Source organism: Hyaena hyaena, unplaced genomic scaffold (assembly GCF_003009895.1).
Source record: "Hyaena hyaena isolate Hyena2069 unplaced genomic scaffold, ASM300989v1 scaffold_118, whole genome shotgun sequence".
Classification (NCBI taxonomy): Eukaryota; Metazoa; Chordata; class Mammalia; order Carnivora; family Hyaenidae; genus Hyaena; species Hyaena hyaena.
In genome coordinates this window covers 45,542-71,929 of record NW_024080751.1, presented here as the reverse complement: position 1 = coordinate 71,929, position 26,388 = coordinate 45,542, and the positions used below count along the sequence as shown (strand labels likewise).

The 26,388-nt window shown below is 52.2% G+C and overlaps 1 protein-coding gene across 1 annotated transcript in view; it reads left to right on the top strand.

The window, feature by feature from the left end:
• The window catches only part of MYT1 (myelin transcription factor 1), a 38,487-nt gene extending 23,503 nt beyond the window's left edge, over positions 1–14,984 (top strand). The window contains exons 14-22 of the mRNA XM_039237030.1: positions 405–467; positions 579–647; positions 5,316–5,378; positions 5,730–5,813; positions 9,619–9,840; positions 10,893–10,984; positions 11,597–11,700; positions 13,992–14,135; positions 14,492–14,984. Of these exons, the coding sequence (XP_039092961.1) occupies positions 405–467; positions 579–647; positions 5,316–5,378; positions 5,730–5,813; positions 9,619–9,840; positions 10,893–10,984; positions 11,597–11,700; positions 13,992–14,135; positions 14,492–14,632 (982 nt within the window). The 3' untranslated portion in view covers positions 14,633–14,984. The remainder of the gene's footprint in view (positions 1–404; positions 468–578; positions 648–5,315; positions 5,379–5,729; positions 5,814–9,618; positions 9,841–10,892; positions 10,985–11,596; positions 11,701–13,991; positions 14,136–14,491) is intronic.
• The last annotated feature ends 11,404 nt before the right edge of the window (positions 14,985–26,388 follow it).

The window sequence follows — 26,388 nt, the reverse complement described above, 5'->3', positions numbered from 1 at the left end:
ACCCATGCTCAGTTTGTTCCCGGGGGTCCTGCTCTTGCTGTGAACCAAACCAGCTTCCTCCTACCAGGTAGCTGGCTCTTCCCAGGCTCTGCTCTGGGGTCACGCCCTCAGGGAAGGAACTCCCTGCCTACATGTTCACGGGTGCAGACGTGCGTGCATGCAGCGTGCATGTGCTCGAGAGGCATCCTAGCTTCACGCGGAGCTTTCATTTGGTTCATTTTTCCTCCTTGAGTTAAGCTGTGTGGGGGGAAGTTGCAGTCTGGCGATGAGGGCTGTGCTCTGAGGGCTGAGGGGGTGAGTCGAGAGCGAGTGTTTATGGCTCTCCTGCGGAGGCTCTGCTCGGGGGGGCTGGCCTGGCAGGTGTGCCGTGCTCTCTGTTCTGACGCTCTGTTTCCTTTGTTCAGCTGCCCCACCCCTGGCTGTGACGGCAGCGGCCACATCACCGGGAACTATGCCTCTCACCGCAGGTTTGTCCCTGCTCGGGTCCAGCCTGGCCTGGGTGCTGCGTGGTGGGTCTTCCCCTCTCCTCCTCTGCTCCCCCTCTGGCTCACCCCGATGTCCCATCTCTTCTCTTTCAGCCTCTCTGGTTGCCCTCTTGCTGACAAGAGCCTCAGAAACCTCATGGCTGCCCATTCTGCTGACCTCAAGTATGTCTGCCCTCCTGGCCACCCATCTCTTGGGCGGCTCCCTTGCTCTGCTCTCTCCTTCCGTGAGGCTCCAGCCAAAGTCGGCCTTCTCCAGGGCTCCAGCCCCAGGGGAGCCCCTCCCAGTGGGATAGGGCAGAGAGACCGGCCATGGAGGGGCCGACTTGCTTGCCTGGGGCTCCTGCTGCTGCTGCCTGTGTCTCTCCGCTCTGAGTGCTGCTGTCCGCCTGTCCCTTGCTGCAGGCTCCTGTGCTGCCCTTGGCCCTGCTAGCTGCTCTGCGGACCGAGGGCTGGAGGGCCTTGAAGGGAGTAGGACCCGCCTCTGGCTCCTGGTGACCTAGCCCGTCTCTCCCTCTCCTGAGGACTCTGTACAGGGCTGTCTGGGACTGCTTTTCTCACTGCCCTTGAGATTTGGGAGAAGTCCAGAGCTGGCCTTGGCTCCTAAGTCTTGCTATGGCTCAGCAGGTCCAGGCTGCGCAGCTCTTGCTAAAGGAGCTGATGATGATGATGATGGAAGAGAAAACGCTTTGCCCTTCCCTTCTCCTAGTGCCCTGCAGCTGCTTCTGTCTTGGCCCCTGGTGACCCTCCCAGTAATGCCTCTCCATGCTCATCCCGTCTCTTTGCTGAGCACCCCCTCTTTCTGCTTCTCCTCCCTGCCCCTAACACACAGGCACCGTCTAGCCTGCTTGACAGCCCTGCTTACATGCGATGCAAGCACCCAGAGGTTTCCCAGGTATCAGTGTCCTCTTGGGGCTGGAGTTGGGGACTGCCACTGCCTTTGATTTTTATGCATTCAGTTGAGCTGTGGCATTGCAGCCACTGTGACCGTGCGCCATGCAGTGCTGATCCTGGGCTCTCAGGCTGAGCAAGGGCTCAGAAAGGAAGTCCTACTCTTGTCCTCTAGGGTCACTCCCTCTCCAGGGGTGGTCATTCCTCCCTTGGGCCTCCATATTGAGGGGCCCCGAATCTAGGCTCATTCTGTTCTGGGGCCAGATAGGAGCTAGGGCCCTAGAGACTCTAAGACGAGGAGCTGTTATTGCCAAAAGCTTCCAAGGGGCCTGAGCTGATTTAGAAACAGGGCAGAAAGCTCTAGATCTATAGAATGTCCCTATCCTGCCAGTCTCCTCTTTGTCACTCTGGGAGGCCTATTTGGTCCCAGAAGCCATAAGCGTGCCATTTCCCCATTGTTACCAATGGGGCTCTCTGTTCTGGGCAGGGTTCACTACCAGAACTGTCCTTCTAAGAGTTAACAGCTTTAATGTAAACACTTTCTGAGGCTCAGCTCATCATGGCAGATTTGCATAGGTACTCATCCACTCACCGTGTCCAGCCCCAGAAATCTGTCAGCCCTGCAGGCTCAGGACCCTCTTCCCTCCACTCCCCCCCTCCTTTCCTTCCTCTTTTCCACCTTTCCCATGTTCCCTTTTTCCTGTTTCCTTTCCCAATTCGACTTGCTTTTTAACTGTGATTAGTTTTCATGGTTTTCCAGCTCGAAGGCCTGAATGACTTTAGAGTTCTAGGTATGAACACATATGTGCACAGTGGACCTTTCTTCCTGCAGAGCGGGTGCTTGGGGACAACGTGGGCCTGGTCTGGCCTGGAAACATGGCCACCTGGGAGGGTTAGCACTCTTCTAAGACTAAGAGCCTATAAGGAACTTTAACCTGAACTTGTTTAAAAATAGCAACAGAAAGCTTTCCTTGTGTGAAAACAAGTCACCCATCAGCCTCAGCAAGGTCTGGGAAGGTGGCCGAGGTACCCTGACTCCCCCCAAGCTTGTCTCTGGTCCCAGAGGTCTCTGCGTGGGAGTCCACTCTTTGCCCTCTCAGGCCACAGCGTGGGCTTGGGGTGGATGTGGGCAGGGCTCCACAGTGTTCCTGGTGTGCTGGCGCTTTCCACTCCCTCCTCCCTTCTCTTGTCCCATGGGCATCTTGGAGAAGCTGCTCCTGACCAGCCATGTGGCAGTGATGGATGAAGGCGATCTGTCCCCAGAGGGGCACAGACATCTGTATCACTGCCTTCCAAACAAGGCTCTTTTGGTGGCCTCCTTGTCAATAACTGGGTGCAGCAACAGTCTCGGATGATGTGTTTTCTGTGTTTTAATCCAACCTCAGGGGCATTTGCTCCTCTGCTCCTCCCAGCTCCTGACTATGGTCAGGGGCAGGGGACACAGCTGCCCTGGACCATTCAGTTTACTCTGTGTGTGTGGAGTTGGGGTGCAGCCACACACCCTATAAGGTGTGTGACAAGGTGGAGGACAGCCCCTCCCCCCATGCCATGGGTCAGGGAAGGGGCTCAGAGGCGAGACCTGGTGTGTGCCACCAAGATGTAGTGAATCTCTTAGACACAGGACTCTTCTTCTTACCCAGACAACGTACTCAGAAGCAGATGGTTGGGAGGGTTCCTGCCACTGACCCTGTGGGTCCTCAAGGGCACAAGAGTGGTTGACAGTGTCGGCGCCTAGCACGGATACCTTCTTCTCCAGTCACATGAACCTCATCCTCTACTGAATATGGCCTTTGGGAACACCCATTGAATCAGGGCTCAGCAAGGAGTGCAGGTGGCCCCACATGCCTGGAGACGGTGTGCCTCAGTGGGACCCTTGGGAACGCCAGGTCCACGTGTGCTGGGGCCTGGCAGGGACCACCCCCACGTGCATGCTCTCCCTTGCCAGCCTAACTCACAGGTGCCACTGGGGGTCGTACCACAGTATGGACCTGCACTCATGGGCATCGAGGCCCAGGGCTGCTGTGGAGCCATGCCACCCTGGCCAGCACTGTAGCACTGAGTCTGAGTTCTGCCACGTTTCCCCGGAGTTGAGAAGAAGCAGAGCCCCAGGGAGCCACCTGAACGGCTGCAAACTCAGGAAGGAGAAACACCATCCTCACGCTCTGCACTTAGCCTTCCGGAGGGCAGGAGTGGGGCTCCAGCTTCAGCAGGCTATGAGAGTGCTCAGCATGGCACTCTGAGCTGAGGAGGGGGCAGCAGGGCATCAAAGGGGCCTTGGCCTCAGCAGACAGTTGTGCGAAGCATACCCTGATGTGCCTGAGGGACTTGGTGCCCACGGCCAGGGGCCAACCCCAGCAGCTCACACCCTGAGACCTAGGATGATGCAGAGACACAAAGCATCCCCGCAGGAGAGGCGCACCAGTTTGGGGTTTGTCTGAAAGGATGAAGCCCACGTAGATGGAGGTGGTGTGTGGTTTCTATGAAAATGCAAAAACTTCCTGGACCTAGATGTGTGTGGGTTGGTATGTGACCACACATGCCTGGATCAGGAGCCATCATAACCTCAACAGGGTTTGAGTTACCCTTAAATCCCACAAAAGGGTGATTTGACTGGCTGGCCTGTTGACAGGCCAGGGAGGCATCCCACGTGTGGCTCACAGGGCAGGGATGAGGAGGGTGCCTTGAGAAAGTCCAAGGGACAGGAGAAGGAGCGGGTCGGATGGGAATTGAATTCCTCCATGTTGCCATGACTCTTTGAGCTTCCTCTGATGCGGAACAGGCAGTGTTGGCCTGTGAGGTCTGGGCGGCAGCCCAAAGCTGTGGGGATCCTTTGGCTGTGGTGGCTTCCTCTGTCTTGCTCTAAACACCAGATGCTGCCGAAGAAGAGGATGTTGAGAAAGGGCCTTGGGCACAGTACAGGGACTGAGTGTCTCAGAGAACTCTGTTGATGGAGAGGCAGAGACCTATGTCCCATTCCAGCTGATGCGAGTCCCCAGAACCCTCTTGGGGTCACTTTTATATTGAGAAACAACCTCAGCGTCCATGGTTTTTCCTCTGTGTGAGGATGAAACTAGAAACAGCAGATAAGTATTCTGTGAGTAACAGGCTTTCCAGATGTAAGCCCTCAGGTCCTGTCTGCTCCTACTGGGTCGGAGCTGCGCCCTCATACGTACCAAGGTGCAAAGCTGGAGACCTGCTCCAGAGGGTTCTGCGGACCCACCTGCAGAGTCAGGCATGCCTCCCCACGCTGACATTTTTCCTCCATGGACATCCAGGGAAAAACAATTTGAGGAAACCCATACTTGTATACTAAAGTGGAATTTTTACCTTCTATGTGACATGTTTGTCAAACGTTTTGGTTGCATCAAGTTGGGTTTTTGTGTTCCCCATCCTTACCCTGGGCTAGTGCCCACCACCCCTGAAAAGCCTCTGGTTATGCAAATTCTGCACTCACTGGGAATTACACCTCTAGGTGCCCAGTGCTATGGATGGTGTGTCATGGATGGTCAGTAAATATCTGTTCCTTTGCTCAGATGGTGGTGACCCTCCCAGAGAACAACTCTTCTTCCTCCTAGCCATGTCAAGGAAGAAGAACCCATCTTAAGTGTTAGGTTTGCCTTTCTGGACACTGTTTCAAGGTCTATGTGTGATCTGGAACCTTTAAGTCCAGCCTAGAAGCCCGCAGAAGGCCAAAACAGGAGCCTATCATTCCTGCAGTGGAGATTTGCTCTCGTCTTGGGCCCTCTGGACCCCCGGGGAGATGGAGTGGCAAAGTTCTGGAGGCCGGATGTCTTGGCAGCAGGCTAGCCAGGACGCTCACGCTGTTTGTGAGACTGGTGCTAGGGAGGCGAGTGGGCCCACATCGGGGCTGAGCACAGAGGGGGTCCTTTTGTGGTCAAATATCTTCACTGGCTCTGGTTCCAGCTCCGCTGTCCTCCACAGGTGCCCCACACCCGGCTGTGACGGCTCTGGCCACATAACAGGGAACTATGCATCACACCGAAGGTGAGCCTGCCGTGGCCTGGGGTGCCAGGCTGGATAGGGTGGGGTGGGTCTCTTCCTCAGATGAAGTTGCAATGCTCCAGATAAGACATTAATGTTGCTGGTAACGACAGCCTGTTTCATCTCTGTGGTCTGAACTGATGTGCCATGTTGTTCTTAGCAACCAGAACGAGGGGCTCATGGTACCACTTCCTGTCATAGCCCTACTGCCCAGTCAAATGCTCCATGACAGAAGTTTCCTTGGGATCCCCTGGGGCTGCTGATCACAAAGCTGGAGGGGAGGGGTGGGCCAGATGTGTGCGAGACGTTGCTGTTCTGGGATGATGGTGGCTTTTTTCCCTCTTTCGAAACTAGCTTGTCAGGCTGCCCTCGTGCCAAGAAAAGTGGAGCCAGGGTGACCCCCACAAAGGATGACAAGGAAGACCCTGAGTTGATGAAGTAAGTTGGGGTCTTGCTGACCCTCTTGGTTGCTTTGCAGAACTGGGATTTTCCTGTATGTTATGATTTTAAAAAGCTCCTTCTAGACTCCTTTTTCAATTAATACAGCTGGTCAGTGACAATGGCCATTTTTACAGAGTTCTCCTACTGTGCATGTGGATACTTACGAAGCTGTGAGCCATGTGCGTTGGTATCGAGGGCACACACAGTGGGCTTCTGTCCAGGCTTCTTAGATCTAGGGGTGTTTGATGGGGCCAGGAGAGGCAAAGAGCCCTGCCGCCCATGCACCTTGGGGGTACACCGGGACGTAGGCTCCGGGCATGGAGCAGCCCCACAGGGTGCTCGTGGGTATGGCAACCTGCACAAATGCGGTCTGATGGGGAAGGTCAGGTGTAGGAGTAGACAAGGAGAGGATGGTTAGAAAGATGATCAGTCTTCGAGTTGTGTGGGTCTGCACACTCACACACTTTTGCAGGGAGCTGGTGTGGAAAGAGTGAACCCAGGAGGGTCACCCTGACTGGGACCTCGACACTGCTGTTGGGAGGAGAGAGGACATCCTGGGCCTTATGTGACTGAAGTCCCTGAAACCCTCTCCTGACTGTCTCACTGGGGGTCCCTAACATGTCATCAGGGGGATTGTGTGTGAACTCTGACCTTGTGAGGGCCTGTATCATTGTAAGCTTATCCTTCCAGAAAGGAACTTGCCACCTGAACCCCCCACTTGCAGGTACAGCTAACAGAGTGACCCACCGTTTGATTTGCTCAGGACTTTCAAAGCCAACGTCGGACAAGGCAGGCAGTGGGTCCCCTTGCCAGTTGAGGACTAGAAGGGAATGCTTCCGGCTGTATTGAGGCACAGGGGCTTGGAGCTGGCTTGGCCAGGTCATAGCCAGGCAGGTCCGCAGGAAGCAGATCTGCCCTGATTGCGTGTTGCCTTTGGGCCAGTGACAACTGGATGCTCGCCCTACAGAGGGCAGCAGCCCGGGCAAGTTGCTCCTCCTCGGAGCTCCCGCTCGGAGATCTCCCCAGCCGTGCCCAAACATCTGCTCGGCCACAGGAGGAGAGGTCTGATTGACCAGCATCACACCCTTCAAAGGGGCTGGCCCCGGCAGCTGTTTGATGGTAAAAAGCTGTGGCTTGTTTATTTTATTTTTTACAATGAAACTATAATGAATGCTAAATCAAAAACACAAAATATGTGGATATTGGTGTCCTGAATGCAGCCCACTAAATGCTAGGATGGATAAAGAGTATTTATCCTTCGGAGAAGCCAGGAATTTGCCTGTGATCATATAAATGCAAGCTGCTATGGATTTAGTAAGGATCCTGCTGCAGGGATATGATAAGTGAATTGTGCTGCATTTGCAAATGATTAAAATCAAGATCAGCATTTTTCAAATTAACTGGGAAAAATGGTTTTCCTCCTCCTACTGTGCTGTCAACTTTGCTTTTTAAAAAACAAGATTTTTGCAGCCAAGTGGAGAATATGACTTAGAAGCAGGTCAGCATTTACAGGATGGATGAAGTTCCTAATGGTTCCATGGCAAGGCGGGGCGTGTGGGAGGGGCGCCTATTCAGCACCTCCATTTTATAGGGCCTCCTCCCCAGCCATAAACTTTAACTGTATTTATAATTGACTATCCTCTTTAAACAAATGCAGACCGCAGCAGAAACTTTAACCGGGGCATCAGGTCCTGCTGCGTGGTGGGATTTTGTGAGTGTGGGCTAGATGGGATTTTGGAGGCTGGTGGAGGAAGAGTTCCCTTTATGACATCTTGTGTCTGCACCATTTGAGATTAAGTCATGTCAGCACGTTGTGGTAAATCCCTTTGGCCAAAACTAAATAACTGGCCGTAAAAGTCTGTGGATGTTCCAGTGCAGGGGTTAGGAGCTCAACGCCTGTTGCCTGTGGAGAGCCCTACCTCCACCCCCTCCCGCTGTGCTATCCCCAGTCACACTGGCATCTGACAAAAGAGATATACCTGAGACCCCGGTGCCCTGGTGGCACAGGGCTTACCTGGGAAGTACAGAAGCTGCCGGACTTGGAACCCTACACACACCTTAATGTGAGGTCACCCGACAGCTCTGAAGATTTGGACACTGGTTGTGGAGGGACAGGAAAGTGGTGTTACCACCCTCATATCTGAAATACTCACTACGAATAAATTCCAGGGAGTCATCCGTGATGAGGAGGGTTAGGGTTTTACAAAGAAAGTTGGAAAAAAGAGTTTAGATTCAATTGTGTTTTTATAACTGTGAAAGGCTGCCTCTCATTTGGCCTTTTGATCTTGTGATGTCAGATTCTCACATGTGCTTTCAGAGCACCTGGCCCAGGTGTCCCCTGGGACCCCACATCAGAGAGGTGTCCTGGTACAAGGGGTAGACATACCCCTGGGGTCTTTACTAGGCCCTTGGCAGTGTCTCCACACTGGACTGATGGCTGAGATGACCTTGGACTGGTTCAGCAGCCATTCCACATGCCTGAGGCCCATGTGGGTGGGGTGAGGAAGAGAGGGTTAGGTACCAGGAGAGGAGACAAATGAGGATGGATCCAGGCAATGGAGGCTGGGAAAATGTCTGCAGTGGCCACCTTGGAGGTGAGGTCCGAGCTTGGGAACAGCTTCTAGGCAGCGAGGCCCTGTCCCCTCACCTGCTGGGGCAGGAGCCCCGGAACGGCCCTTGACCTCTTGAAGACTTTGTGCCTCTGACTTCTCCACCCCAAGGACCTCTCTGTAAACTGGGACCATGTATCCCCTTGTAGGGCCGTGTATGTTTGCCCGGTCTGTGGCTTATAAAACGTGGGTAACAGACGGCAAATTACATGAGTCTCATTTGTTGGAGGGGAGAAAACAGAACTTGCAGGTAGAGGATGTTGTCCTCAGTCAGCTGTTGGTTCCTAGGTGGTCCTGAGCTCAGACACCACGATCCTGCAGTGTCGTCAGTGCTCAGAAGGCATCACAGGAGGCTCCTAGTCCAGGTCCCTCCCAGAGCCCACAAGAGTGGATGCCCAGAGCCCTCTGCATCAGCTGGTTTTCTGTGGTGCATTCATTCCAATGGAAGCATGAGGGAGACTTGCTCTGAACTTTTTCTCAAGTTACTTCACCTGTCTCTGGGGCGTTTGCTATTTCCCAAGAGGATTCTCTCCCTCTCCTCCAACAACTTGGCAGGAGTCACTATCAAATGTCTGAACCGAGTCTTTTTTGCATGAGCACTCTGGCCCATGTTCTTCCTTCCAGAACACACATTTCAGATGTGGCAAAGCTGGGACATCCATGGACATCATGCCATGACAGCCTCATTCTGGGATGCTATGGGGTGATGGGGCCCCTGCTGTCCCCACACTGCCTGGCTCAGGGTGCACTTGTGAACTTCTGTAACTGCCCAGGCCCCCAGGTGCTGTGCTTGGTACAGTCTCCCAGGGAGTGGCCTCTGGATGGTTTCAGCCGACACCTTCACTCCACATTGCTGGGGTGATATAGAAGTGATGTGGCAGTAAGGTCTAGGTGTGGACCTAGAGCCCCCTGAGAGAAACCCGTGGGCACAGAGGCATCATGGCTCCTGGGGGATGGGGAGAGAAGGTAGCTGCTGACCTTGCAATCATGCAGGAGGCATGCAGGTGAGGCTGTAAAGGGAACGTGATCCCTGCTGCCTTCACGTCTGGTCAGAACCTGGGGCTTCAGGAATCACTCCATCAGTGGCAGTTCATCCAGGAGCCCCCAGCAGTCTCGGTGTCTGGCATGGAGAGGCTCTGGGCCTCCCTTCCCCCTCTAGTGCTCTGTGCTCACCTCTGACCTCTTTGTGCCAGGTGCCCTGTGCCAGGCTGTGTGGGGCTTGGTCACATCAGCGGCAAATATGCCTCACACAGAAGCGCATCTGGCTGTCCGCTGGCTGCTCGGAGGCAGAAAGAGGGTTCCCTTAATGGCTCACCGTTCTCCTGGAAATCACTGAAGAACGAGGGGCCCACTTGCCCCACTCCGGGCTGTGATGGCTCCGGTCATGCCAACGGTAGCTTCCTCACCCACCGGAGGTAACTGCCCTGCACACCCTGAATTTCATAGGGACCCTAGCCTTGGGCGTGTGGGCAAAGCTCTTTAGGAAGGACCAGATTACGGCTCAGTTGTGGCCTATAGTTTCTCCAGGAAAACGCAAGGCCCAGATTGGTAGCTGACTGGGGGAAGCCATAGAAATTCTGTTCGTATTAGATCATGGTGTTTGTGACATGCCTCACCCCATGTGGCTGCTCCACATGGAGCATGTGGAGTCCCTCCAGCAAGAGTGAGTGGAGCCCTGAGTCTGGTGTGTACATTCTCCAAACAGGTGCCAGCTTCTCGTGAAAAGCTGGCCCCTCCTGCTGGGGCCTCTTCCTTGAATTTTGGGCCCACGTCTGCCTGCTGTGGGAAGGGACATGGTGACAAGACACCTCCCTGCCTGAGCTTTCACTTGGCCCCCAACACCTGTCCCAGGGCTGGGATGGGGGCTTGCCTTCCCCAATCTATTCCTCTGTGTGCCAGGCAGCTGAGGTACTGGCTGAGGTGCCGGGGTCACCATACAGTCCATCCGAAACCTTCTTTTTCTTTTTTTCTGGCCCTGTCTCTCCACCTATAAGATTAATTAACTCATTCATTCCACAAGCTTTTACTGAGAGTCCACCAAATGCCAGGCTCCAGAGACAGAGCAGAGAACGAGTTGATTTGGGCCAGGTGGGGGACAGGCTATAAGCAAACAAATGAGTAAGGTATGCAGTATGGCCCAGAGGGTACATGCTGTGGGGAGAATAGTGGCAGGGAGGAGTGAGGAAGGCCTCTCTGAGGAGGGGGTGAGGAGCTTGCCCCAAGCCATCTGGGGATAAGCCTTTAGGGCCTGAGCTGGGAAAGGCCTGGGCTACTGAATGAGGAGTTTGGCAGCTTGGCAGCTGGAGCCCAGGAGTAGGGGCAAGAGGAGATGAATGAGAAAGCTCCAAACCAGGATCCTACCAGGCTGCCAGCCAGCAAGGACTTGGCTTTCATTGTGATGTGTCATCGCAGACTGGCCCTTGGTGTGTGATCTTGGACTGGTTTTTGGTGTGACCTTTGCTTCCAGCTTATCTGGCTGTCCCAGAGCAACATTTGCTGGAAAGAAGGGAAAAGTCTCAGGGGAAGAGGTTCTCAGCACGAAGTTCAAGACGAGTGATGGTAAGGTGTCCCTCCTGCAGTTCCTCCGAGTGATCTCTGTGACCTGGGTGAGTGAGCAGTACTGGTGGGATTGGGTGGGGAGGCAAAGCCCCTCCTAGAGTGGGTCATGGTGGAGACAGACCGCTGACCTGAGCCGATGGGTCTCCCAACCTCAGCTCTTGATCCCTGGTTGCCTCGAGTCTGGGCTCCTGGACCTCAAGTGGCCATGTTTGCTCTAACCTGGGAATTGATAAGTGTTGGCATCAGAGTACCCTGATGGCAGCATCAGAAGCCATGTTCTCAGGGTTTGTGGAGTTGTTCACTCGCTTAATGAAGTGTCAATGAAGAGGGAAGCTGAGGAAATTCAGCACCACCTCGAAAACTTCCATCTTTATCTCGGCAATTAATACTTGCCAAATAGATTTATATTCTCCTACCCATGACCCAGAGTCAGGGGGAAAATGTAGACACATGGCTACTAGTCTCCAAGATTGACTTTTCCAGCATGAAATGTGGGATATGAGCTGCCCACCAAGCCAGGCAGTTTGCCTCTGCTTGGAAGGGCTCCCCAGTTCCACCTGCTGGCCGGGGTGTAAAGTTGAGAGCCACAACCAAGGTTTCTCTCTGGGGCAGTACTGGAGAACGATGAAGAGATCAAGCAGCTGAACCAGGAGATTCGCGATCTGAACGAGTCCAACTCGGAGATGGAGGCCGCCATGGTGCAGCTGCAGTCCCAGGTGGGTGGTGTCGCCCACCTGTACATCCACCCCCTCCCTCCCGTTCTGTGTCAAGCCGCTCCCTCCCAACCTGAGAGGTCCTGGTCCTCAGCTTCCTCTTTGGTGAGGCAGGAGAACCGAGCCCCTTATCAAACTCGCTGTCAAGCTGAGCTGGTGGATGTAGTGCTCAGGGACACTGAGAACAAGCCACACTTGCCAGCATTGGTAGTTCATCCAGCAGTAGGGGTCTTGAGGTGCCCATGCCGGGGGTCCTATCAGGGCTAGTGGTGCCATCAGGCTTGGCTGCTGGCCCTGTCAGTAGGAGTAGTACTGACAAAGTGGGTTCTGAGGGCCCGGCTGGAGCCTGATTCTACCATAGTACTGCCCTATATCAGCCTAGTGACCTGGCGAACCTGTTAACAATCTGTATCTTGACGTCCTTACTGACGTACAGTGGAGAGAATAATAGGAATCAACTCTGTGACGTTGTTGTGAGATAAATGCATTTGTATGAGAAAGAGTCTGACCCAGAAAGAGCCACTGTTGCCATGCGATAGGGTTACAGATTTCTTTAAGTGTATTTGTTATCTCTCTCTGATTTCCCCAAAATGAACATTTGTCATCAGAAAAAAATGCAGTGAAGGCCTTATTTTGAAAAGAAGACAGTGCCCTGTCCCTAGCTGCTGAGTAGGAGGCTGGAGCAGAGCCTTGGTCACAGAAGGAGTAGCCACACATAGTTATGTCCCCTATGGCAGGAGGGTCAGAGGGACAAGGAGGTACTGGGCCCTGCAGGATCTGAGGGCAGAAAGTACAGATGGGAAGGTGGTGAGGCTCCTTCCTAGCGGCTGCTGTGTGACACCCTGGAGCCCCACACGTCTTGTGACGCTGTTCCTTCCTCCACTGGCAAGCAGGATTTCATGCTGACCTCCTATACAAAAATAGCATCAGCCCATGGAGATAAGGAAGGATTTTTATTCTGCCATGCAGCACCTCCCCAGGTTCCTAGGCAGTAGGAGCAGAGGAGTGTTGGGGCATCTCTGGGTGCCAAGACATCACCGTGTGACTGCCACCCTCCGTCCCTCACTGCTGCCTCCCTTTGGGGCAGCATCCCTGATTTCTCATTTTTTTTGCTGATCTCCACCTTTTAAAAATGTTTTTATTTAATTAATTTGAGACAGAGAGCGGGGAAGGGAGGGTCAGAGAGAGAATCTGAGAAGGCTCCACACTGCCAGCATGGGGCCCAGTGTGGGGCTTGAACTCACAAACCTCGAGATCATGACCCCAGCCGAAACCAAGAGCCAGATGCTAAACCCACTGAGCCACCAAGGCACCAGGCACCCCTGATTTCCACCTTTTTATTCTTGGAAGGACCAAGAGCCCTCTTTCCTCTAGAGAGAGTTTTGAGTCGTGTGCTCTGTGGAAGGGCTCAAGCAAAGAGAAGGCAGGCCCCTAATTCCTACTCAAAGTAGGTGAAGAAGCATGATGTTTCCCAGCCATGTGATTGGAGGAAAGCATTCTACCTGATCCATAGCTTCCTAAAAGGCAGCTTACCTGTCTGTACCTTGGGACAGCGTAATGTGTCACACATGTCATGTGAGCTTGCCTCTGCCCTGAGGCTTCCTTAAGATGCGGTCAGGTTGGGGGCTGCCCTCCCAAGCAAGTCTTCTCCAGATCAGTCCCCAAGGCAAGCTTCCCACCTTCCCCATGCTGGCTGTGAACCGTAGGGTTATGCTGACCCTGAGACTTACCTGATCGCTTGAGCTGTGCAGAGTAGGCAGGACTGCCCACGGCCGCTAGCCGTGTTGTCACTGTCACTCTCGGGGCATACTGGAGGAGTCATGACTGGCTCTACTCAGCTAGGAGTGGCAGAAAGAGATGCAGTTGCCTGTTCTGCTTGCCTTCCACAGCTTTATTAAGGCACTTTGTTGGTCTTTCTGGTGGGGGGAAAATCCGAAGGCAGTCAGATACCCCACGAAGTGGATGTAGTATTCCCATTACAGACAAGGAATAAGAAACACGGCAAAGTTAACTGCACAGCGAGTGGTGGGCTGGGATTTGAGCTTTGGGGTCTGTTTTCCTCTCGGCCCCTGTAGGATAGATGTGGCATAGAAAGCCATGGCCCCACACAGCTCCTGCCTCAGTCACTGTGCCCCCTCCTCCATCCAGGGACCAGAATCCCTGCCTCTTTTTACCCCCACCCAGAGAGATAAGAGAGGTGGCACAGTTAGCATGCTGGGTGTGTCCCAGGAGAATGGGGTGTGGTCCATGGGGCCCCAATGGCAGGAGGTATTTCCCACCTTGGTCTGGTGCAGATCTCCTCCATGGAGAAGAGCCTGAAGAACATCGAAGAAGAGAACAAGCTCATTGAGGAGCAGAACGAAGCCCTGTTTCTGGAGCTGTCTGGCCTGAGCCAGGCCCTCATCCAAAGTCTCGCCAACATCCGCCTTCCGCACATGGTAAGCAGTATGCGGCCCTGCAGGCACACCAGTGAGCTTGTGGCTGATCCCCTCCCCCCGCCCCCCCCCGACTCTGGGGAGCCCAAGGAGGGTGGGGCACCCCTCGATGTCTAGGGTCCTGCCAGAAGGGCAGGTGCTCTGCCCCGCAGGCTGTTGGTCATGGTGGCTCCAGCTGTCCGGAATAGCTTACGAACCCACAGCAGAATTCTCAGGGTTGTTTTGGCCCAACGGTGCCAGTGCTGACCCCAGGAGGTGTGAGGAGATGGGTGTGATGTCCTGCCATAGACTTCTGTGGCTTCAAAAATCACGGGACCCACTGTGCGGATGGAGCTTCCTAACCTGGTTCTGTTTTCCAGGAGCCAATATGTGAGCAGAATTTCGATGCCTACGTGAGCACCCTCACAGACATGTACTCCAACCAGGAGTGCTACCAGAACCCCGAGAACAAGGACCTCCTGGAGAGCATCAAGCGGGCGGTGAGGGGCATCCAGGTCTAGACCCCATCACTCCAGAAGCCACCCCGCCAATCGGGACATCCGGGGCAGCCCAACTTGGCTCCGTCATTTACCTCCCTTGCTCTGCCCCCACAGTGGGGAGTCCCAATTCACAGTGACTTCTGGTTGGCAGCCCAGGGAGGCCTCAGGTGGGCTTATCCACAGGGGTGCCTGGAAATCAGTGTCTTTCTTGTTGCACTTGCCAGGCTGGAGGCCTCAACCTCCCCACACGAGTGCAGGGCAGGGCATGAAGTATTACAAAGTGATTTATTTTTGTTTTTTGAAAGAAATCTGAAGAGCAGCTCAAAGTCTCCAGTGAAAGCTCATGGACAAGGTTCTCAGGGAAGTTTTGGAGTTTGCAACCACAGTATTCCTTTGTCTGTCGAGGCTGGGAGGGTAGCCGTGGGCACGGGGCGGGTGGTGCGTGTGACAGTGTCAGCCTGGAGCATGCGCCCCTGGGCGCACGTCTGCTCAGTGAGGTCAATGTGGCAAGTGTGTTTTCTGTTTTCATTTAATTCAGTTTTGTCTTAAGGATGGGATAAAGCACTGTTCCAGAGGGTTAGAAACAGAGACCTGCAGCCCACGGCCAGCCTGAGGACTCTAACCTGGGGAACCCCTGGAAGTTCCACATTAAAGCACCTCACATCTAGGGGCAGCTGGCACCACAAGCCCGCACAGACACGTGCAGGCTTGGGGTCACACTCCCTCTCGGGGCTGTTGCCTTCAGACCCAGGTCTGGGTCAGGGCCAGGGTCTCTGGCTCTCTGTGCATCCACTCATGCCCATGACCCGTCACTGCCGCTTTACCTGGGTCACGGCCAAGCTTGACTGAGGTGAGGACGGCGTCAGCAAGGTCAGGGGATAAATTCCTAATTTGGAGACCACCAAGGTTTCACTTCTTTTTAGATCCATTCAAGATGCGAAAAAAAAATTAATATAATGTGTTAAACACAATGTTCCTAACATGTAAATAGAGTCCAATCGGTTGTGACTGCAATTCCAAGTTAGTATTTAAAAGTAGAGAAATTGCACTTCCTGGAAGAAAAAAAAAAAAACGTAGTTAGTTTAATTATTCTGTAAAGTATTTAATTTTGTCAAGATGTAAGTATTTATATTCACAACCTCTTATGTTAACATTTGCTATTTATTTAACATTTTTATTTATTAATTTTATACTATTTCAACTAGACCCCACACCAGGACACCGCGAGAGGGAAACAGATGAAATCAAAGCAAAATTAACTATTTGACAAAAGATAGGCCACAAAAAAAATCTTGTTATAACTTCTCTATATAGAAGTCTTCTTATAATTTTGATGCAACCAAGTTATTTTTTATATATTTTGTTATTTATTCTTTTAATAATGGAGTTTTTTAAAAAGTATTTTGTAACTGAGGAATTTTGATAATTTGGGGATATTTTCCCCCTGGTCCAATGGAAAGAAAGGCTTTTTGGTTTTCTTTATCTCTTTGGTTCCTTTTGTTTCAGGCACGGACAACAGCAAATGGAATTCTGTATTTATTATTTATTTAAGTGTAGCGCAGATGTGTGTGCTCTGGCGTGTTTCTCGTGTTGCGTCTGTGTGCTGGTTCTTGGTGGCTGAGTCATGCTGCTGGAAGGAGTGCTGGCCACAGGCAGCACCGAGCAGTCCCCGCTCACAGGCTCCCTGTTCCTCTGACAGCTCCGATACTGTGACCCCCTTCCTCAGGAAACGCGTGGAACCCACAGCACAGCACTTCTCGGTGTGTTTGCAGGGTGATTTCCTAATAAAAGTCCACTGTGACTGTGCGTGGGAGTGGTGTGTACTGTGCCGGCGGTCTCTGTCCCTGAGAGCCCTAACGAGTCACCTTCCTGGGGAGTGGGTGGGTGGGTAGACTCTTCCATGTGTGGTCTCTTCTTGATACCCTAATGTGGAACCAATATCCTTCCCCTGAAGGGGGTTCTAGGTGGTCTAAGTTACTATGCCCTGCCTCTTCCCACATGACTGGGTATGTGCAGTGCAGAACTCTCTTTTGGGCTTGGACAGAAGTCTTCCTGTTGGGGTTGTCAGACAGGGTAGGGTGGCAGGGGTGGTGGGGTTGGGGGGTAGAAGAGGGGTTGCCACAGGCCATCTCTCCTGGCCACAAGGAGGAAGCCATCTGTGGTAGGAAAGAGTCTGGACATTCTGGAGGAAGGCAGAGTTGAGAAATGGAGAGAGAAAGGCAGAAGTGGAAGGGAGAGGATGAGAGAAGTCTCTGATCTTTTCAGAGCTCCTGGATCCAGCCATACCTGAAGGTTGTCCACCCTTGCATTTCCCAGTTATGCAGGGCAATGAACTCTTGTCCTTCTCTTTCCTCCTTCTCCTTCCTCCCCTTTCCTCCTCCTCTTCCTCCTTCCCTTCTCTTTTCCTTATCTCCCTCTTCTCCCTCCTCCTCTTCCTCTCCCTCCTCCTCTTCTTTTTTGCTTAAGTTCTTGTGCTTGGCTTTTTGGCCTTGCAGTGCCACCTCACCATTTTCACACTTTAGTGTCAGGCGGAGCTCTAGCTCTCCCAGGATGAGACTTAGGTTTGGAGTTTCAACCTGAACTGTCCACATCTTTTGACCTCCTTGGGAATCTGACCCTGAAGGCCAACCTGGAGCTCCCATCTGACGTGACGAAGGAAAATTCTTAGAAATCCTGAGCCTCATTTTCCACCACTGTCTAAGTTAGACAGGGTCTGGGACACCTGGGGGCATTTGGTGTGTTTGGAGGGCAGCTGCACATGGGCCTTCACTGCACCCCAGACCCTCCTCCCCACCCCTCTTCCCACTGTCCTTGCCTTTCTCTCTTTCCTCTCTGTCTACAGTGTGCAGGCTTCTGAAGCCTGGCCTCTTTTCTTCTGGCAACTCTATGGCTCCCCCCTCCCGTCCTCCACTGGTCCCTCTTCTCATCTGCCTTCGGCCACCTGGCCTCTCCCCTAGACCGTTCTTGGCTTCTGCCCCACCCTGCCCCTGCCCCTGTGAATGTTGCCTCCCTGTGTGTTTCTCAGAGGCTCCTCCAATCCACATCCTGGCCTCTCTCCTTCCTCGAATCAACATCCTTACAGCTCATGTCTGCCATGTGCAGAGAACTCCCACACTGCTTCCTAAGCCTGCTTTTCCCAGCGCTAGAACCTTCTGGGTCTCCACTTGGATGCTCCATAGGCCACAGGACATGTCCCCTGGTGACCACAACAGCCCATTTGCAGCTCCCGACCCGACCCTCCATGGACCCAGCAAGATACCAACCCTCATCAGCTGCCTGTCCTGACTCACCCAGTTGAAGAGACCCTCGCCACATGCAGGGCCACAGTGCCTGTTGTGCCACATGGATGTGAATGTTACCACGGAACACCAACCTGGTCATGTGTGCCGCCCAGACGGAGCCACCTATGGGTGCTGCCCTAATGAGGGCAATGTATGACTTCAGGAAGAACAGGTGATTATTAAGGCTACATCCAGCTGCGCAGGGATGCAGGTATGGTGGCACCAGCCATGCCCTGCCTACCACAGGGGACAGGGCGGCCTCAGTGACTACTGAGCTCCAAGGGAGGCCTTCCTACTAACTGAAGTATCTATTTGGGCTGGTTCTGGCTCCTGAGGGTTGGCTACACCCCCAGCAGCTTCTTGAGCCAGTATAGGTCTTAGGGACACACCAGGAGCCCCAAAGAGTCAGAGGAGCTGGTGCAGTCTCAGCCCTGTGGGACCATCCCCAAGCCCACCACTTCTAGGATGAGAGGCCTACAGGGAGGGGCAGGGAAGCCCACGGAGCAACCTGCTTCCCACATAGGGTCCTGGAAGTGGATGTGGAGGAGGCAGGTACAGCTCCCTCTCCAGCACCCTGCCAATGAACCCCTTCATTGGACCCACCCATCTCTGCTCACTGGGTTCCTTCTGCCAAATTGGGACACATTTCTGCCCATGTCTTTCATACACTGTCAAAAATGTTTTCCTTGTATTTAATTCTGTCACCGCTCTCTCTGTAGCAGTTGTCAGAATAGCAAAGGAGAAACCTGGTGCTGTTTATGAATAAAAAGGGTAAGGAGTCCACCCAGGGCTCTCCTGCTGCACTGTGAAGAGCAAGCAGAAGTGCTTGTAAGTCCCACACCGTGCCTCCCAGGACCACCGCTTGAGTCCCCAAGCAGAGCTTGATAATCCAAGACATCATCAGGCACCAACCCTAGAAGGGCTCAGTCAGTCACAGCTGAGTTACCGCACATAAGACTCTAGCTGGCTCAGCCCTGAGCAGGTACAGGAGAGAAGTAATGACAAATCCACCTCTCGTCAATGACTGTGGTGCAGGCACTAGGATTGTCCCTGTCATACTGACCAGAAGACTGAGGCCCACGAAGCTGCTCAGGGTCGCACTAGAGGATTGGCTATGTAGCCAGGATTTATACCAGGCCTCTGGCCCCTGGGGTCTAGCCTCTCCAGGAAGAGGAAGGGGTGCCAGCTCAGCTGAATGCCATGGTGCAGTCAGACCCAGTGGACACAGAGGAGCCACAGGAGACGGGGCTGTTGTGATCCCCAGGCCAGTGGACGGAGCAGGAGGCACCAGGAAGAATCTGTCCAAGCACGGCATGGACAGATAGGTCCCCTAGTCTTGGGAGAGTTTGCCTGGCAGACACCACTGCCTCCCAGGTTGCTCTGACCGTTCCCTAAAGTAGCTGGGACTGGACAGAGACTCTGAAGCCTCCTCGAGGTGGAATCGGGTTCTCCAGCACTCCTCTGGCTCCTCCTGCCGACAGGGCTGAGCAGGGTATACCCTGCCCCTGTGGGGGCCTCTCCTTGCTCCCATCAGCCTGGGCTGGCCTGCCTGGATGGCTCACTGTCGCTGTGCTGGCCAGGGGTTTCCAACAGGGCAGTTAGGCTTATCCAAGACCTCTTCCCTACACTCCTAAAGGCAGTTTTTCCCCACGTACACATTTTCAGTCAGTAGCAGAAAGGACTAAGATTGTGCCTTGTACTGGGACCACAATCTCCAGAACATTCCTGATCATTCCCTAGCTATCACCACACTTGTACCCTCTCTGGAGGGCCTCTCTACCCTCATGCTGTTCCCAGAGGGTATGACAGCTGGCTGCCTGGCCCCATCCCATGTGCTGGCCCTCCGTGTGATTTCTGCTGAGCTCAGGTCTGAGGGAGGGCCTGGAAGCAGGTCTGGGATCACTGGGAGAGACCACCAAGCACAGTTCCTTCTTGCAGTGCTGAATCTGTGGGGGCCTTTTTGGAGTTTGGAACCCCTTGAGATTGAGAAATTACGTGTGCATGTGCAGTGGCGGGATTGGCAGGGGTCTTTCTCCTGATCCACAGCCTTCTGACGTTCTTGAGCAGTGGAGAGACTTCTCAGCTTACAGTCCCAAAGTGTCCTATGAATACAACACTCACAGTGGCCATAGGCTAGGGACCACATTTTGTATTGACTAGGCCCTGAAAAGTTGACTCTCTGTGCTACAGCTTCCTAATCAGTACAGAAGGAGGGGCATATGAAGACGTGATACATGTGCATTCATCACAGGGCGGACCGGTCCTTCCGAAACAGCTGAAGCATTTGGATGCCCCCACTACCCACCAGCTCAGGGTCCCTGGAAAGCTGTGTCAGAGCATCAGTGGGAGGGGCTCATGAGGATGGTGCTCTGCTTCAGGCCTCAAAGCTCACTCCATGCCCACAGAATTCTGGTGCAGACACCATCCACTCGCCACCCAGCCATGCTTGAAGGGTCTTGGGGTAGCTTTCAACAGCCTCAGGGCGCCCCTGAGTGGCCACTGGTACACGGCCGCAGCCGCCACCCTGCATTTTGAAGCCCTGGGTCAGGACTGGTGATCTTCAACCATTGTTCAAGCACTTAAACCCTTTAGATGGAATGTCACACAGAGCCCCTGTGCTATTCTGGCCAAGGTTGAGGGTCAGAACTGGTGTGGCCTGAGGGAGATGCCCAAAATCTTTGGGCAGGTGTCCCATCAGAAGGTCTCTAGCTACCTCCCTCACCAGCCAAGTACAGAGTCCAGGAGACCAAGTGGGGAGAAAGGGCCAGGAACAGGATGTGTGCTCTCTCGGGTAGGGGGTGAGCGGGAAGTGTGTTTGCACAAGGCTGCTGCATGGACGACAGGTAGGGGTTCTGGGCAAGTCCCCTTTTGGGGGCTTCAGGTTCCTGACACAGTAGCACTGGCAGCAGCTCTGTTTGAGTCAGGAGCCATCTCATACCTGGGAACCTTGAGCATGTCACTTCCAGCCCCTGTGCTTTGTTTTTCTCCCCTGTAAAGGGATCCACAGCACATGCTACTGAAGGAGGGGAGGAGGAAGGTGGAAAGGGTTAGCCCAGGCTGCGGGTCATGTACCATCCCCTGATATTCTGAGGACACCCTGGAACTGTCCTCCCCTTCCCTGAATCTCCCCAGTTATACCAGCCATCACTCCCAGCTCCAAGAGCTGCCTCTGTTAGGTGCTAGCCAACCCCCAGGGCCCTCCAAATCTAGGTACCTCTCACCTGGTGCCCGAGGATTGAGTACATCTGCTGCTACCACCGCTGCTAGCAACTGGTCTGGCCTGCCAACAGCTGCATTCAGAAGTTCTGGAGTTTGGAGGTGCCTGGGTGGCTTAGTCGGTTAAGCGTCCGACTTTCGCTTAGGTCATGATCTCGCGGTTTGTGGGTTCGGGCCCCGCGTCGGGCTCTGTGCTGACTGCCAGCTCAGAGCCTGGAGCCTGTTTCAGTCTGTGACTCCCTCTCTCTCTGATCCTCCCCTGCTCACACTGTCTCTCTCTCTCTCCTAGAAATAAATAAAAACCTTAAAAAAAAAAAAAAAAAAGAAGTTCTGGAGTTTAGTCTTTCCAGACTGACCTTCCTTCTCCAAGGCAGCTGCCCACTCATGCTTTCCCCTGATGCCTTTTCTCTTGTAAGTTACAGGAGCTAGGGAGAAGAGTCTGAGGGGCTGGCCAAGGGAGAAGAGACCCTTGAACCGTAGGACTCATGGCTTAAGAAATGTGGGCATCTGCTCCTCAGGGTGCTTCCACCCCAGGTGCCTTGGAGGTAGGCCTCTAGACCCTGGGCTGACACTATTTCTTTGTGTCATCTATCATCTATCTATCTATCTATCTATCTATCTATCTATCTATCTATCTATCATCTATCTATCAATCATCTGTCTAAGAACTGGGGTGAGAAGGGGATTTATTTTATGGAATTGGCTCACTCGATTGCAGTGACCAAGTCTGAAATCTGCGGGCCAGGTGGCAGACTGGAGACCCAGGAAGAGTTGATGCTACAGTCTGGTGTCCAAAGGCCATCTGGAGGCACAATTCCTTCTCTGGGGAATCTCAGTCTTTACTCTTAGGGCCTCAAATGTTTGGATAAGGCCCACTCCACATTATGGAGGGTAGTTTGCTCTACTCAGTGTTTGCTGATTTAAATGTTTTTTAAAAAATATTTTAATATTTATATTTATTTGAGAGGAAGAGAGAGAGAGACAGAGGGAGAGAGAGGGAGAGAGAGAGAATGAGCACAAGCAGGGGAGGGGCAGAGAGAGAGGGGGAGAGAAGGAACCCCAAGCAGGCTCTGCACTGTCATCATAGAGCTGATATCAAGAGTTGGGTGTTAAAACAACTGAGCCACCGGGTGCCCCTGATTTAAATGCTGATCACATCTAAAAAATACTGTCACTCGTCTAGACTGTTTACCCAAACATCTGAGCACTACATCCTAGCCAAGTAGATACATAAAATTAAGCATCATTCGTCAGACCTCTTCCCTGTGCCCACGTATTCCTAAGTTTTTATTAAGGTGGTTTGTTTTAAGAAAAGTATTTTTAGACTCCCTTCTCCATCATTTTACGTATATGAATACATTGGAGTTCCCCAATACTTTCAGATAACATCAAACGGCACTCACCTGCATAGTACAAATAGCAGAGAAACCATAGGTGTGTCTGAAACTGGTTAATTCCACTTGCTAGCTACAAATGGCTTACTGTGAGGATGAATGTTTTTTTCCCCTTTTCGGAGGAGAGTTTGGATGCTTTCAACACAATAACTGTGCGTGGGCGACGCCTTGTGGCATCTTGTGATCTGGCGTCATCCTCATCTTTATTCCTTTGTTTATAACATGTCTTTGTCATCTGGGTGTTTAAATTCTTTTTTCTCTTCATCATTGGTTTTGAGCAATTTGATTATATTGTGCCTTGATAGTTTTCTTCATATTCCTGTGCTTGGGATTCATTGAGGTTTATAGTTGTTATCAAATTTGGAAAATTTTCAGCCTTCACTTTCTCAACTATTTTTTTCTGGCCCATCGTGTTTTTCCTTCTTTTGGGGACACTAATTAAATGTATATCATCAGGTCACATGAGGTTGCCCCACAATTGCCATTGGTGCTGTTCATTTATTCTCTTTTCTCTTCACGTTTTATTTGGGATAGTTCTTATTGCTATGTCTTCAATCCTTTCTTTAGCAATGTCCAATCTGCTAATACCATCCACTGAATTTTTCTCAAATCAGACATCGTAATTTTTATTCTTAGAAGTTATATTTGGGTCTCTTTAGTTAAGCTCTGTGTCTGCATTTAACTCCTCATTATGCTTCATTCTTTATATTCCTGACAATTCTAGGAGTGCCTGGGTGGCTCAGTTGTTAAAATGTCTGACTTTGGTTCAGGTTATGATCTCGTGGTTCATGAGTTTGAGCCTGCGTTGGGCTCTGTGCTGACAGCTCAGAGCCTGGAGCCTGCTTCAGATTCTGTGTCTCCCTCACTCTCTGCCCCTCCCCCCATCTCAAAAATAAATCAACATTAAAAAATTAAATTTATATTCCTGACAACTCTAGATTAGATACCAAACATTGTGAATTTTACCTTGATGAGTGTTGGATATTTTGTATTCTTGTAAATATTTGTTTTTTGAGACAGAGAGAGACAGAACATGAGTGGGGGAGGGGCAGAGAGAAAGGGAGACACAGAATCTGAAACAGGCTCCAGGCTCTGAGCTGTCAGCACAGAGGCCAACGTGGGGCTCGAACGCGTGAAATGTGAGATCATGACCTGAGCCGAAGTCGGATGCTTAACCAACTGAGCCACCCAGGCGCCCCGTATTCTTGTAAATATTCTTGAGCTTTGCTCTTGGACACAGTGGCCAGGAAACATTTTGATCCTTTCAGATATTTCTTTGATATGTTAGGTGGGGTCTGATCAAAGACGGGTCTGGGGCGAGCTATGACTCACTCCTGAGGCAAGACCCTCCTGCGCACTCTTCTCACTGTTCCATAAACCAAGAGGTTTTCCAGTGTGGCTGCTGGTAACCAACATTACTTTCTGCCCTGCTCAACCATGGGCAGCGTTACCTCTAACCCTTTTGGACAGCTCCTTCTCTGGCCTTGGGTTGTTCCTACACACACACGTGCTGATTAGTTCTCTACTGAACACTTGACGAGGAGCTGCTGCAGGTCCCCAGGTCCTCTATGTATCTCTCTCCCCACCTGTAGTCTGCCCTGGGACCTCTAGTTACCTTGGTCTCCCTGCATTCTGTTTTATCTTCTCAACTCAGGGAGTCCTCCCAGATCTGCTTGGGATCCCCTCCCCCTGCACTGCAGGCTGAAGACTCTCACAGTGATGAGATGGGGCAATTGTAAGGGCTCAGCTCTCTTGGTTTCTTGTCTCTCAGGAGTCACCGAGCTTTGTTGCACAACGTCCAGTTTCTGAGAACTGTTGCTTCACATATTTGCCCATTTCTTGGTTGTTTCAGACATGTCGGCAAGTCCAGTCCATCTTGGTCAGAGTTTCAGAGGTTTTTTTTGGACACATTTCAGTTAGGGATGATGAAAAAACTCTGGAGATGGATAGTGGTGATGGTGGCACAACTATTAAGATGTACTTAATGCCACTGAACTATACACTTAAAAATGGTTAACATGATCAATTTTATGCTATTCATATATTATCACAATAAAGCCATTTTTTAAAGCTACCTTCACCAAAGGAAGTGTTAGTACTGTAATTTGAAGATAAGAACACAGCCCACTGCATGTGGTTCCTGGCACAAGTACCCAGGCACATCCTTGCCTCAGGCATCTACATGACCTTCCCTGTGCCAGGGGACTCTTCCTCCAAGCACGAGGGGCCCACAAATCACCCACCCTTCAGGAAGTCTTCCCAACACCTGTTAGAGACACCCCACAGCTCTCCATGGTAGCACCCCACACACCAGGATAAGAAAGACAAGTTCATCCAATTGTAGGGTGTCTGGTGGCCTTTGACAAGGCACTGACACCTCCATTTTACAGATGGGGAAACTCTGAGTGGATTGGGTGGTGTGAGGAAGCAGAGGCATCTCAATAAGTGATGTGCGTTAGGAGGGCAGGGGGAGGCTCATCTTTAAGTGATGAAGGAGCAGGAGTCGCTGGTATTGGTTGGGAGGGAACATATGTGAGATTCTGTGTGTGGCACAAGGAACTTGTTTTGGTATGTGTTTGGGCACAATTATGACGTTTTGTCTCACTGTATCACAATGTAGCTTCTCTGCAAGATTGTCTATGTCCAACAGGAGAACACATCATTCCTGAGTGCCAGGCCGGCTTCCTGTGTCAGGGACTGCTCTTGTCATTCTCAGTGGTCATACCAGTATCTACTTCACGGAAGTAACCAACGTAAAGTGCTTAGAGTGACACTCTACAGAGATTAATACTGATGGGATATGGATGGTGGAGCTGACATGGAACGAGAATGATCCTGGAGAGCCAAGCAGATGGGTCTTATGACTAGGTAGAAACAGAGGACTGATGTGATCAGACTGTGCTTTAGGAAGACCACTTGGCAGAGTCCAGGGAGGGGTGGTGAGAGAGCTGGCAGGAGGCCAGTTAAGACATTATCTTGGTGAGAGGTGAGACATACAGGGACAAGACAGGCTGGAGTATATGGAAGGTGTGTCCCCTGACAGTGGGGAGAGAAGGTCAAGGGTAGCTGTGGGACCTCTGTAACTTGAAGCCAGGGTCAGGGTTGTGAGGTTGGTGGCAAGCCCTCTCCTCCACAGCAGCGATGCTTGTAGTTGTTATATATATATATCCAGCACATCGACTGCCCAGCACACACACACACACACACACACACACACACACACACACACACACACAAGGCTTTGTTCAAAGGAAGGGTCTGATGTTAAAAGCTCATTTGGAAAACCACATGTGAGGTTGGGATGAAGTGAAAGGAAGAGTGGGAGGAGTTTCACAAAGTTTACTGTGTAGGCCATGCAGGTGGCTCACAAAGGGATATGTGGCATCAAGGTGGCAGAAGAGGACAGGTCTCAGGGTGGCTGGGGGTGGTGAGGGGAGGCAGCATCAAACAAAGTACTGCCAGTGGATCTGAACACAGAGTCACAAGGTCACTTCTGAGATGCAGAACGATCTTGACTGATGTCCAGCAAAGGTATCTCAGGCTATTCTCACATGCAGGGCTTATCAGGCAGCCCTGATAATGTAGAGTCCATGTGCAGGGTCAACAAAATCTAAAGCATGATGCTGTTGAGCACAACTTCCCTGCTCTGAGATCAACTCCACCTTCAGCCCTCAGGGGCTTGGTCTCCTACGTGGTGTCCCCACAGGCCAGCAAAGCTTCAGTTCACTAGGACAACCTGAACTCACCTTAGGACAAACAAAGGAGACATACCCTTACTCTGCTTTCTGTGTGGGACGCACGCACACCCTGGCCCCTCCAGGTCTGCAGGCTCCGCGATGGCACCCTCCTGTCATCCAGCACATCGCTCGCCCAGCATGCTCTACTA